The following is a 13,345-nucleotide window of genomic DNA, read 5'->3' on the forward strand; positions in this document are numbered from 1 at the left end:
AGTTTAAGTACTTTTAGTAAGTGAGTTATTAAATATTATAATTAATGTAAAATGAGAATGACAGTATGGCTTTGGATTTTATTTCTTTTTTGGGGTACTTGTCTCCCTGACCCCACTCACCATCATTCCTGATGTACTTTTTTGCTGAACCGTTTTCCTATTCTAAAAGATATTTAGAAGAATATCTTAGTATCCTTTAGTAGATGAAATCAAGAATGATTGTGTCTTTGATTTGTGTCTTTAAATTGCCTTTCTCTGATCACTTCATAGGTCCACTGGAAAGGAATTTGCCCTGAAGATTATAGACAAAGCTAAATGTTGTGGAAAGGTACAGTATACATAACTATTCTATAAAAGAAACTGAGAAATGGAGATGTTTACTGTGGTGAAGGAATTTAAGTGGGCATTGACAAGGCCTTAATAGGAATAAACCCTTGATAATAATAGGGAAAACAGTATCAACCTGGTTTATTTTCCCTTGTCATTTTTTTTAAGCTTTAATCCTAAGACAATAAATTGACTTGATCCAGCCCTAGCTATAGAAAATATAAGTTCTCATCTATGGGAGATCCCTGGATGAAATGCTCAAAAGATCTGTCACCAATTGTGATGAGTCTAAGACTTTACCTTACTTTCCAATTAACTAGTTAGCCTTCTTGCTTTATGGATGCTGGCTGAAGACACAAGATTGCTGGGTCAGAAACAAAACACTTTCTGACTTATGGCATATCAGGTAGCATTGGTTTTCTTAGCTCCCAAGTCCCAAGGAAGTGATGTAGAGGGGCCCTGCTGGTTGCTATACACAGATTAGGTTTAGATCACAGCTGAGGATCCTCAAGCTTTAGTCAATCCCTGATCTTATGAGGCGGCTGCTAGCAAATCTGTCCAGACTTTGCCCCCAAGGAAAACTATTTTTTAATGATCATGTCTGGATACCAGTATGTCCTCTACCCTTGAGTGAGAGCCTATCTCTATAATCTCTATGTTACAAATATCCTTGGGAATATAGTTTGTAACAAAAGCTAGGTAGAAACACCATGAAGAATTGCCTGCTGCCCCCCATCCTCCATCGTGAACTTTTTTCCTTCTGTCCTATTCTCAAGCTGGTCTGGGAAGATTAAATGATGAAATGCTGCTGGAGTATTAATATGTTAACTATGTTTGAAACGATAAATATTCTATAGGAGGGATGACAGAGACCTTTTTAGATTACTTTCTGGTAGTATAGCAGTTAAGAAAGCAGGTTCTAGAATTCACAGGTGGCTAGTCTGAATTGAAGTATAGATGTAGAAGATGCAGTAGATTTTCATAGACTTAGTATGAAAAAAACAACAACAATGTGGTACCTCATTGATTTCTTTTTTGATTGCATGTTGAAATGATCATATTTTGGATATATTGGGTTATGTAAATTATTAGTGGTATCTGAGTTTCTTAATTTCTTAATGTGGGTATTAGAAAATTTAGATTTCTATATGTGGATCACATTCTACTTCTATTGAACAGTGCTGTTCTAGTGCCATAGTGTATAAAGTTTTAGCCTTGGTTCTGCTTCTTTTGCTGTGCTGCCTTGGCTTAACGCCTCTGTGTTTCTGTTTCTCCCTCTAAAATGTGGTTGTTAATAATAGCTAAGATGCAAGGTTATTGTAAGAATTAACTGAATTAAGATATGGAAAACATGTAGGGAAATACCAGTATATTAGGCTTTAGCACATGTTAACTGTTAACGTTGTTAATATGCCACAGAAATTCAGAATGTATAATTGATTAGGACAATTTGAAATGATAATCATGATTTTATATTTAGGGAACCCCTGAACTAGTCTTCTTTGGAAATTTGCTAAGTTATGTATTTTTAACAGAACACTTAAAATATTATGGTGAAATTTTAGGAAGCCAAAAGGCAAATTTGTCATATCTCTTTTTTTTAACCATACTATGACAGCTAATGAGACAGAGACTATACAAAATGCCCCCCTTTTCTTTGAATAAGTAAGGTTTTTTTCCAGTTAATTATCTTTAAGAAAAAAATGTGTGCTTTTACTTATTGTTCTAACAATATTATTGAATTTTTAACTGGAAAGTCTTTTCCCCATATGTAAATAAGTGTTGCTCTTTCTGTGGGATTTAAGTCGAACGTGTCATAATTTTGGGAGCCACGTTCTAAGCAACTGTATTAAAGTGTTTTTATCAAAAAAGTAAAAAAGATATAATCGCTATGGTAGGGATATTGTTTACCTGATTAAAATTTAAGCAGCTGTTTTAGTAGTTGAAAAAAGCTCTTTATGTGCAAAAATACACTAGGTACACTAAGTGCTGAGACAAATGATCAGGTCACTTTAAACATTTGGATCCATTTTTCCTTGTCATTAAATATCATCCTGTTTTTATAATTCATGATCATATACTTACTTCCAGCCTCACATTTTGCTTATTTGAGAAACTGTTTCTACTTTGACTGTATAAAATCATAATTTAAAAACTTGGTGTGTTCCAAATAAGTTGACTTCCTCATTGAATTGTATTTTTAGAAAAAAATTGGTACAGAGAACTTGTTTTTTAAGACAGAATTTAGAGGGAGGCACAGTGGAATCGGCCACTCTTCTGGGTGTTGTTGGGTCCCTCTGTTTTGTGGGTTGTACACAGAAGCTACATTAGTAAATTGCATTAAATCTCCAGGCTTGCACACAGAGGAATTTTGCACATTACCTTTAATGACTTGCTAAACAAGATATACCAGTTTTACTGATAAACAGAGGCTCAGACTAAATAGCTTCCCAAAAGTCACACAGAGGTAGAGCAGTGATTGAAATTCTGTGCCAGTTGATTATGTAGCCTGTATGATAGCTAGTCTGCCGTGTTTCCTATTCGAGTTCAGTTTATTCATTTGTTCATGTAAGAAGAATGTGGAGAAAAAACCGTAATCTTTTTTGGCCTTCAGTTTGCTTTTCTGTCATATACATATACATTATCAGATTGACTCATTTACCTAAAATTTGATGTGTGTGCAAGAAACTGTGCTAGGAATAAGGTAATCTCACATATAAATTAATAGCAGTTCTGCAGAGAACATATGGGAGTTTGGAGGAAGCGCATGAGAGAAGTAGGTGATCCGGGAAGATGCCATATAGGGCAGGCATTTGAGCTGGAACTCCCAGCAGTGTGTAGGATTTCATTAGGCAGCAATGAAAGAAAAGCCTCCCAGGGGGCTAGCACAGCCTGAGCAACAACCCAGAGGATGGAAGTCATGTTAGCTGCCTCTAAGTAGGAGATTATTGCAAGATTTGCTGTGTGGCCAGATTTATGGAGGCTGTTGAGAAGGCTGTGGGATTTGTAAATTTAAGAATTCTTCCATATCTGATATCCTAATCAGTACTCATTCTAAGTGATTATTTATTAAATTGCAAAGTGTACAAGCTCTGAGCTCTCTGCTCCGGTGCTTCAGAGGGATCTGCCCTTCTCTTCCACAGTTCTGTGTTCATCACATATATATAATGGGTCCAAGCACAACACAAATCCAAATGGATATTGTATTTGTTTCCTGAGACTGTTGGGATAAATTACTACAAACCTGGTGGCTTATAACAGCAGGAATTTATTCTCTCACAGTTCTGGAGGCCAGAAGTCTGAAATCTGTACTCCCTCTGGAGCTTGAGGGGAGAATCTGTTCTTTGACAGAGTAGCTTCTGGTGGCTGATGCATCCCTTGGCTTGCAGCCACATCACTCCAATCTCTGCCTCTATCTTCACATCACTCTCTCTTCTCTGTGTTTATTTTTCCTCTTCCTCTTCTCTCTGTGAAATCCCCCTCTGCCTCCATTCATAAGGAGGTTGTGATGGCACCCAGGTAATCTGGGGTTGTCTCCTCATTGCATAATTGTTAATCACATCTGCAAAGACCCTTTCTCCAAATAAGGTAATATTCACAAGTTCCAAGGGTTCGGCCTTGATATCCTTGGGTGGCTGTTATTTAGTTCACTACATACAACTTACAACAGAAATCACATGGGGGTGATTTGGACACTTTCCCCCTCTTACTGGGGAGCAATGCTCACTAAGGAACGTAGAATCTAGCTGGAAAGCCACTGTTGGCCAAGAGCAAGTCATGCTGTCTTTATTCACTCACTCAGACACTTCAGATCCAGCTGTGCTGGTTGCTGGAGAGCAAGGTAAGCAGAAGCCTTCAGACAGCTGGGTGAGATCAGGGACTGCAGGAAGCACAGGGGGCACCGAGAGAAGTAAGGGTGCTTAACCCAGCCATGACTGAGCAGGGGAGGCTATTTAGAGGAGGTGAGGCCCAGTCTGGACCTGAGGAATACATAGGAGTCCCCCAAGAGATGTGTGTGTTGTAGGGAGGAAGTTGGGGACAGAAAACCTGTGCAAATGCCCAGAGGCCCAGGCAAGAGAGTGGCAGTGGGGACAGAAGTGAACAGGTGGATTCGGAGGCTGTTGAGAAGGCAGGCCTGGCAGGAACTGGGGACTGATGGACCGTCCTAGAGGATGAGGGAGGAGCTGGGGGAACGCTGTCTGTTTTGGGCAGCCAGGTTCTTTCAGCAGGACAGAAGGCACAGGAGGAAGGGGCTGCTTTGTGGGGCTGGGGCGGGTAGAGACAAGATGATTAGTTTGGTTTGGGAGAGTTGTTAATTCTGTAATTCGTGTCTCTCTTTCTCTCTTTCTCTCTCACATTAAAAACCACCATGGGCAAGATAAGGTAGTATCCTTTGCCAAGTTAGCAGTTTTCTTTGTTATTTACTCTCACTCAGAACCCTGGGACACTGCCACACAGTGATTCATATGTAAATTATTTGGAGTTAGAGTCCTGAATCAGTTAACATGAATAATGGTAGATGGCTGAATAAGGTAAGTTCAGAGCAGTTTGAGATAAAAGTGACGTTCATACTGTATTGAGAGGGATTTTTTTTCCTAGCAAATGTAATCTAGAGAAAGTTTTTACGTATTGAATGCAGTGATTTCACAGGGATTGCCCAAGAAATCAGAGATGACATTCGTAACGACTTTTACAGGCTACTTTTGTTTTGCTTCCAATGATGATCGATTTAAAATGTGGATTGGTTCCTTCCTAGACCATTTTACAGGTGCCATCAGAGGTTGAGAGACAAGGCTCCCGTCTCCCACATTTCAGCAGAAACCCCCTAAGTGTGTAGGACCCAGGCCATTGTGGAGGAGAGCCCAGGACCGAGCTAACAAGCCACGATCCAGGACCGAGCTAACAAGCCACACTGACGGCATGCTTCAGGACTTACTCAGTAGTTCAGAGGTCACACTGCCGGGGGTCCTGCGGGAAACTCCATGATCAGAAAGTTCCCACAAGACTTTCTCTTGAGCCTTTATTGAGAAAGATAACTTCTGAGAGTGGTTGTCTCCCTAGGAGGTAGACATTTCATTTTAACTGGGATGTGAGAGAGCTCCTGCGGTCCTGGGGATGGGGATGATTTTACATAGGTCACTCTCAGTTAGCATCCCTACAAGAGCCCCTGAATAGAGAGACGTTTACAGACTCTTCCAGCTTCAGAGGCAATGGGGAAGAGTTGGGGGGGAGGGGGTGTGGGGACTGAAGTGATAGATCCATTTAGCTTTAAAATAAAATGCCCCTCTTACTGCCGTGGTTGTAACCCCCATAGTCTCGGCTTCAGTAGAGTGAAAGAAATGCATTTGCTCGCCTTGACGTGTTCACAGAAGTCCATCTGACTCTGCTTATTAGTGTGATAAAGGTCAGACTTGGCCCAGATCATCCAGAGGCCTCGAAGTGAACCAACAACAAGGAGTTTGCTGAGTCTTTGTCCCTGTGGCCACAAGGAGTTGGCTGTCAAGCTGCTTCCCTTGGGAGGGACCGGGGGCACTGTTTGCTGTTAGTGCTGGGGCTCTGTGACTTAGACTTAAGGAACTGGAAACAGGTAGGCTGCCCTGTCCCCAGCCTCGCAGCTGTGGTTTGTAAGGGTCTGAGATCTGGAAGCATTTGTTGAGCCCCAAGCTGGTTGGGTGTAGGCTTTCCACTCCTGCTCATTAAGGGGCATAGATCCTCCTCCCGGCCAAGCCTAGTGTGATTCTGCCTGGACCCCAACTCACTGTAAGACTACCTCTTGTTCCTATCTTTCCAAGGAATTAAGTACTTTCCGCTTTGCAGCTGTCATGTTCACTTTGAAAAACTCCAACTTCTACTGAAGCATTCTTTTTTTAAGAGGTGATATTGTGTCGTACAAAAAATGTGGGCTTGGATGTCACAAACCTAGGTTTGCATTTCCCCGCAAAAGACTGTTCTAAGGATAAAGTGTTAAGACATCACACAAATACTTTGTTTTGCAAAGAGACTGACAGATAGCGACTAGATTCCTCGTAAATTTTCTTTTCTTTTCCGATTTCCATTTAACATCTGCACTGTCATTTGCCAACAGTTACCGAATGGCTTCTTGAACAAGCACAGTCCATTCAACATTGGAGAAATGGCCCTCATGGGCAGGAGCTTGTGCAGTTTTCAGGCTGTTTGAGGTGGCTTAGAGTAAAAAGACATGTCCACATGTGTGCATGAAGATACATGGAGAACCTCCATGACATCTTGACCTGGAGATAATTACCTTACCGTTGCAGTGGAACACTATTTAGTGCTGGATTCATGATAGCAAAGACGAATGGGACGACACTATGAGGAAGGGACACACACACATACAAACACACATACAGATGTATATGTATGTGTGTGTTAGGTAGCAAATGCTATCTCTTATATGGTAAGTTTTATGTAAAAGTTATATTTGAAAACTGAGAATGTGTCAGAGGGCAATTAGTTAATTTAATAGAGCATACCCTAAATTCAAAATAATTCATTGCTATAGCTAATAAGGATCAACACATGTGATATTATTGAAATATTTTCATGTCTCATAGAAACAGAGCAGTAGTTATTCCTGATTCATGTTTGGTGTATTGAAAATAACTCCTTAACACTGTGGGTAAACATTTTGCTACAGTGCCCAGCCCAGCTGCATGACTCACCAGGATTGATAATCAGGTAGTATTTTCCAGGAAGTGGTTAGAGTTAAAATAAAAACAGTGGTCCCTGTGGTACTCTATGTTTCCTGATTTCTGAGATATGAGATGAATGATTCCATACCCAGCCATAGAGGGAGAACTTTTTTTTTTTTTTTCAGAAATTCAGCATGAAATTCAAATTCATTATTAGTAATGGGTTAAAAAAAATAATGCTCAAGTTGTATTCCATACATGTGCAAATTTCCTTATATAGTTTCCTTATATAGATCTTGATTTTGAGTGTATACTCAAAAAGTGGTTGTGGGGAGCCTGGGTGGCTCAGTCCATTAAATACCCAACTCTTGATTTCAGTTCAGGTTGTAATCTCAGGGTCATAAGATTGAGCCCCGTGTGGGGCTTGCTTCTGGGTATGGAGCCTCCTTAACATTCTCTCTCTCTCTCCCTCCCTCTCTCTTTTTTTTTTTTTTTTTAAGATTTTATTTATTTATTTGACAGAGATCACAAGTAGGCCGTGGAAGGCAGAGAGAGGAGGAGGAAACATGCTCCCTGCTGAGCAGAGAGCCCAGTGCAGGGCTCAATCCTAAAACCCTGGGATCATGACCTGAGCTGAAGGCAGAGGCTTAACCCACTGAGAAACCAGGCATCACTTTTCTTCTCTTTAAGGAAAAAAAAAAAAAAAAGAGTGGTTTCAGCTGACTCACAAAGCACAGTACCTTGTGCCCAAGCTTTCTCAGTCTCATGACCTCTTACAGCACCAGAGGCAATGCTGAGACCAGAAGGCAGTATGTTCTGTGTACCAAAGCAGCACCGCTGAGCCCTTTCAAGGATATCTGTTCCTTTTTGCTAGTGACTGTGACTTGTCACAATGGAAACCGACTCAGCCAGGACTTGTTTTGTCTCTGCACCAAGGAGATGCTTCCTTCGGCGTCCAGTCTCCCGTCGTGTATCTCCCAGAATATAGGGATAGAGCAGAAGGTTCTGTGGTTCCTGACCCACCTCTCTAATCTCTTCCTTTGACAGGAGCACCTGATTGAGAATGAAGTGTCAATCCTGCGCAGGGTGAAACATCCGAATATCATCATGCTGGTTGAGGAGATGGAAACAGCTACTGAGCTCTTTCTAGTGATGGAACTGGTCAAAGTAAGAGGATGAAGAGATTTCAGGAGATTTCATTGGTGCCAAATCCCAAGACTTATCATATTCTTGAAAGCCCTAATTGGAAACATATTTTCCTACCTTGAGGCTTTTGTTATTTATAATAATTGTTTATGGACTTGTGTCATTTTTCATCTACTCTAGGGTGATGAACCTTCTTTGTTACCTTCATAGACTTGTAACTATTGACATTCTGTTGTGTTCTTTTTTGTGTGCATCAGGGTGGAGATCTCTTTGATGCAATTACCTCTTCAACCAAGTACACTGAGAGAGACGGCAGTGCAATGGTGTACAACCTGGCCAACGCCCTCAGGTATCTTCATGGCCTCAGCATCGTGCACAGAGACATCAAGCCAGAGAACCTCTTGGTATGTCATCTCTGCTTTTTTTTGTTCCAGTTCATGCCTCTGTTCCTTTAAAATGACATGATCATGTGCAAACAGTATCACTTCAGAGTCTGTACCAATCCTGCAATAAGGGACTGAGAGCTTTTAAATTTAGAGACTCATGACTCAAGACAATGACCATAAGTTATTAATGGATTTCTTGAATTGATATGCACTTCTGCATGTATTGTTTATCAGACATTAGAAAACATGTTTCCGTTTCCATTTTGATTGATACTATGCTGAATAAAGTAAGAAGGAAAATTATTTTATGAGGCAAAACTTCTGAAGAATAAACTAGAGATAAAATCAGGAGCTTACAGGAGACAGAAATAGAATGTGATGGTTCATTTATGTTCAGGACAGAACTTTGGAAGTAATCTGGTCCGTTTCTCTCAGCTTTACAGCTACAGAAATTGAGACTCAGATGCTAATTTTTCTGGCTGAGAAGTCTCATGTGTCCCATTGTTCTCCAGAAGAAAGTCTGTGGCACTCAGAGGGCTGCATGATCTGGTCCCGGTTTACATTTCCAGCCTCCCCCCCGTTCCTGACTCTTCCCCACCCATCTGTCCAGATGGCACTCAACCTCCATGGCGGCTGTAGTAAACACAGCTTGCTGATTGGGCCAACCTTTGTGTCCACACGGTAGAGGAATTTTAGGGAAGCTGATTAGGAACTTCGATCAACACACAACCCTCCTCCCCGCCCCCCCAAACACCCAAACGCACAGGACCATTTTTTCCTCGATTTCCACTTTTCAGGGCTGAGTATTGTCATCATTACAGCTTAGGAGGTGGGGCTTTCTGAGTATTCTACATCATGGATAATCCAAACTCTGATTTTCCCATCCCCAGTCATTAGTTAAGACTTAATTTTATCAACACCATTACATATCACTGCTTATTTCCATACTGGTCTACATTTGCAATATCCTGTCTCCTGGCAACATGGCAAACACGTTCCTCTCATATGACACTGAGCAAAAGGTATGTCTTCTTTGACATAACTCCTAACTCCCTAGACAGAGTCAGTCGTGGCCCCCTTTCATTTCTGTTCTGTGTGCCCTGGTGTGGTGAGTTTATCATGTACTTGAGTGACTCCTTCTCTAGATAAGCACTATTAGGGGCAAGGTTTGTGTCTCCATTATTTTCATGTCGCCAGTGCCCTGAACAGTGCCAAGGAAGCACAGACTGGACATAGAGTAAATGGTTGGTGACTGAGCACTGGTAGTCACTCAGCTAGCTAACATCTGGCACTCAGACTCAAGTCTTTGCAGCTTGTCTCATACTTGCACTGAACAAGTAATTGTTGAAAGGAATATGCATTGATGTTGAGGCTTTTAGGCCATCCTGGGGACTTTCTGCTAATCCATTCTCTACTTTTGGTAATATCATTTGATGATCTGAGTATCCACTTCAAAGTATGTGAGTTTGTTTGTTGGTTGGTTTTTTCTTATTGTCTTCTGCGTTGAAGAGTTATGTTTCATGTCTAGGTTCTCTTATTGGGAAAATAAACGTCCTTTCTCTGTAAAACAAGATGTATTATAGACTTGGTTTTATGAACTCTAAGGAGGAACAGAGACAGAATTATAGACTGGGCCTTGGGATAGAAGTGAGGATATGGTGTTCTCGCCTCAAAACAGTCTTCTCGGGGCACCTGGGTGCCTCAGTGGGTTAAAGCCTCTGCCTTCGGCTCTGGTCGTGATTCCAGGGTCCTGGGATCGAGCCCCACGTCAGGCTCTCTGCTCAGTGGGGAGCCTGCTTCCCTTCCTCTCTCTCTGCCCGACTCTTTGCCTACTTATGATCTCTGTCTGCCAAATAAATAAATAAAATCTTAAAAAAAAAAAAACCAAAACTTAAAAAACAAAAAAACGTCTTCTTGGTCATTATGACCTTATAGTGTCTGTCAGTGTCTGTCTGTCCTGCATGGAACTGAGGTTGTCCAGGGGCTCCACAAGCAAAGGTAACAAGGCTTTGTCTGGCTGTGGCCAGATGTCAATGCCTTGGTATTAATGAGGATGCCTCCTTTGTTTCTCCCTGCTGTCCCTGGCCCACTTCACCCTGGTGGCTGTGGTTACTGACATTTTCTGGAAATACAGAGCCATGGGTCCCTAAGGAAAAGAGGTTACTGTGCAGCCAGCTCACACTGCAGCTCTGATGGCTGAAGCCTGGGAGAAAGGTGACTGAGGCCTTGGCGAACTGGCCTGTAAGCTAGGGAGGGTCTGTTTCCCAGAACGTCAATTCCACTTTTACTTCCCTTTTCTTCTGTTTCCACTCACAATCTATGGAACATCTCAGAGTCTGATCCTGCCTCCCTTTCTCCTTTCTCGTGCCACATGATGGGGACCAGGGTCTCCAACATGACCTGTCTTAGAATATAACGAGAAAATTGGAACCAACTTCCTCATCCAGTCTAACTTGCCTCAGACGAGTCTTCACCCTGTCTTCAAGACCTGCTGCGACCCCACTTTGCTACCCAAAGGGGAAGAGAAGGAAGAAGATGATAAAATGAATGTCTGGATAAGGCTAAAGTGTGATAGAAAAGGGTCAGGCTTTGGAAGCCCTTAGCTGCACAGCTCTAAGTAAAATATGCGCCTGCTGTTGAAAACTCAATTAGATCACTCTGCAGATTCTACAGTTAGTCAGCGGGATGGCATTATTGCCTCAGGATGAGAAAGTGCCATTGAGGCACTGAAAGTAAATACACAGAGTGACTGTCAGCCTCTTCCTACCCTAAAAGCAAATTCCGTTGTTAAGCACCAGAGCATTCACACATCTGATTTGCATCCCCTTCTCCAGGAGCAGCATCATAATTTAAAACCCTGCCAGTAGAGACGTATGGGTCGCCGTGTCAGGGAGCACGGGAGTGGCCATTAATGCCGTGAGTTACAGCCCGGTGGTGCCCTGTCAGACTTAACTATGGGAGACCAGTGATAAATTCTGCTTTTCCAGGAGTTCTGGAGACCGGGGAGAGAAGACGGTTGGTTTCTCATATTTGAAGCCCTTCTAAATCATTATGTTGACGTTTTATTTAGAGAACACATAGCATTTGCTTTGTATGTGGGATCTGCATTCCTCACATCTTCAGCTTTTGCATTCTGAACGCAGCCTCTGACAGAGCATCTCTTCCATGTGTGGTGGGACATTTGAGCACCGAGGGGCTGGTGTCCCCGTCATGATGGTCCAGACTCTCTCAGCATCTGTGTGTGGGTGCAGGCTGCCGGCAGGCTTCTTCCAGGCCCACTGTCTTGCGTTTAGACCTAGAGCTGGTGCAGGATGGTGCCATGAGGTGGCAAAGGTACTGGTTGGAACCCCCACTTGATAGCTGCTTGTAACTTGAGTTCTCTGTGCCTCAGTTTCCTCATCTGTAAAACAGAGGCAACAGTTATTTTCCTGTTCACCCAGGGGGGTGACTCTGTCTGGACTCTGGTCCAGTGAGATCATGTGTGGGAAAAGCATTGGAATCTCTCTGGTTCTGGGAGATGTCAGTGGCTGGGGAGAGAAAGGAGCACTCTGCCAGAACAGAAGGCCTTTGGAGCCCCTGTACGCACTTGTTCGGCTCTTTCTTCAAATCGGTCTCTTAAAGCAATGCCATATGTGTGTATGTCAGTGCCGGTCTTTTAAAGCGGTGTCATGAATGTGCATCTATATGTATAGATTGATAAATATTCCTGCTTTGAAGAGCATCTCCAGCTAAGATTCTGAAATGAACTCATATTATCTTTCACATATTTGCCTCTGGGTCTAGTGTTGGGAAGTGATGAATCAGATGAAGTATTATTTCGGGCTTGTCTGCTCCTTATGACACTTCTCTTTTGATGTTTAGCCAAGGAGTGCCACTTGCCCAGACATAATTCAGTGATTATGAACTGCCCAGTACCTTTCTATTTATGGTCCTGCGTCTTACTCTGAATTCCTTATAGGCAATATGAGAAATGGGGCTTTGGGGACTTCTGAGTGTCTGACAACAACCCTCAAATACCCCTAGGCGTCTGTAAATTACGTGTCTAAAGTAAACACTATTTTTCAAAAAAAATGTACCTAATGAGTGTATTTTAAACTTGTAAAAACAAAATCACAATGACATTAATAAAACTTTTTTTTTTGCTTCCATGATACAGGCATTGAAAATTATAATGTTGCTTAGAATGTTCTTATCACTGCAGTTACTTGGGGGAATTTCTGAAGTCTGGGTTTCAGTAAATGCATCATAAATTCTAACTGTAATTCTCTATATCGGATTGTTCTCATTAATGTTTACATTAAACATAATGGATGGAAAGTCGTCCTAAGACCCTGGCATGACTGAGAACCTGGTTTCTCTTGCTTTAGGCTAAATCATTAGTAGCTTAGAATATGCCTCTGCTGAGTTGTGGCGGACTCAGAATGATAAATATCTCTGAGGGACTCAACAGCCTCACCATTACTCCCCTGAAACTTGAAAGTCATAAAGACGTGTGCTGGGGATGTATACTTAGTACATAATTGTGAAAGCACTTACTAAAACGCTAAGGTGAAACACATTCTTCTTAAGCTGATGAGGCCATCCCAGGTAAGGAATGTCAGTGTCACGCTTTTTAAATGCCTCTACAGCTTGGGTATTGGTGACATGGGGGAGCCCTGATTTGGATGCTTTTTCATGATGTCTCTGTAAATCACTCCCCCTCATTAAGTATCAGACTCATGGAAAATGTTATTAACATGCTTATCTTGAAAAAACACAATTTTCTAAATTGTTCATCTTTTAGTAAGAAATGATTTGAGTGAGGATCTGGTTCAGTTCATCGTAAAATATGAG

General features: G+C 41.9%; 1 protein-coding gene across 10 annotated transcripts in view; it reads left to right on the plus strand.

Annotated features, from left to right (window-relative positions):
- The window catches only part of DCLK2 (doublecortin like kinase 2), a 144,593-nt gene that overhangs the window by 114,461 nt on the left and 16,787 nt on the right, over positions 1 to 13,345 (plus strand). For all 10 annotated transcript variants that reach the window (XR_004283164.1, XM_032332491.1, XM_032332494.1 and 7 more), the window contains 3 exons: positions 271 to 328; positions 8,028 to 8,147; positions 8,384 to 8,530. Coding sequence is in view for 9 of the 10 variants with exons in the window: in XM_032332491.1 (XP_032188382.1) it covers positions 271 to 328; positions 8,028 to 8,147; positions 8,384 to 8,530 (325 nt within the window). In the remaining variant the exon portion in view is untranslated. The remainder of the gene's footprint in view (positions 1 to 270; positions 329 to 8,027; positions 8,148 to 8,383; positions 8,531 to 13,345) is intronic.

Source organism: Mustela erminea, chromosome 2, assembly GCF_009829155.1.
Source record: "Mustela erminea isolate mMusErm1 chromosome 2, mMusErm1.Pri, whole genome shotgun sequence".
Classification (NCBI taxonomy): domain Eukaryota; kingdom Metazoa; phylum Chordata; class Mammalia; order Carnivora; family Mustelidae; genus Mustela; species Mustela erminea.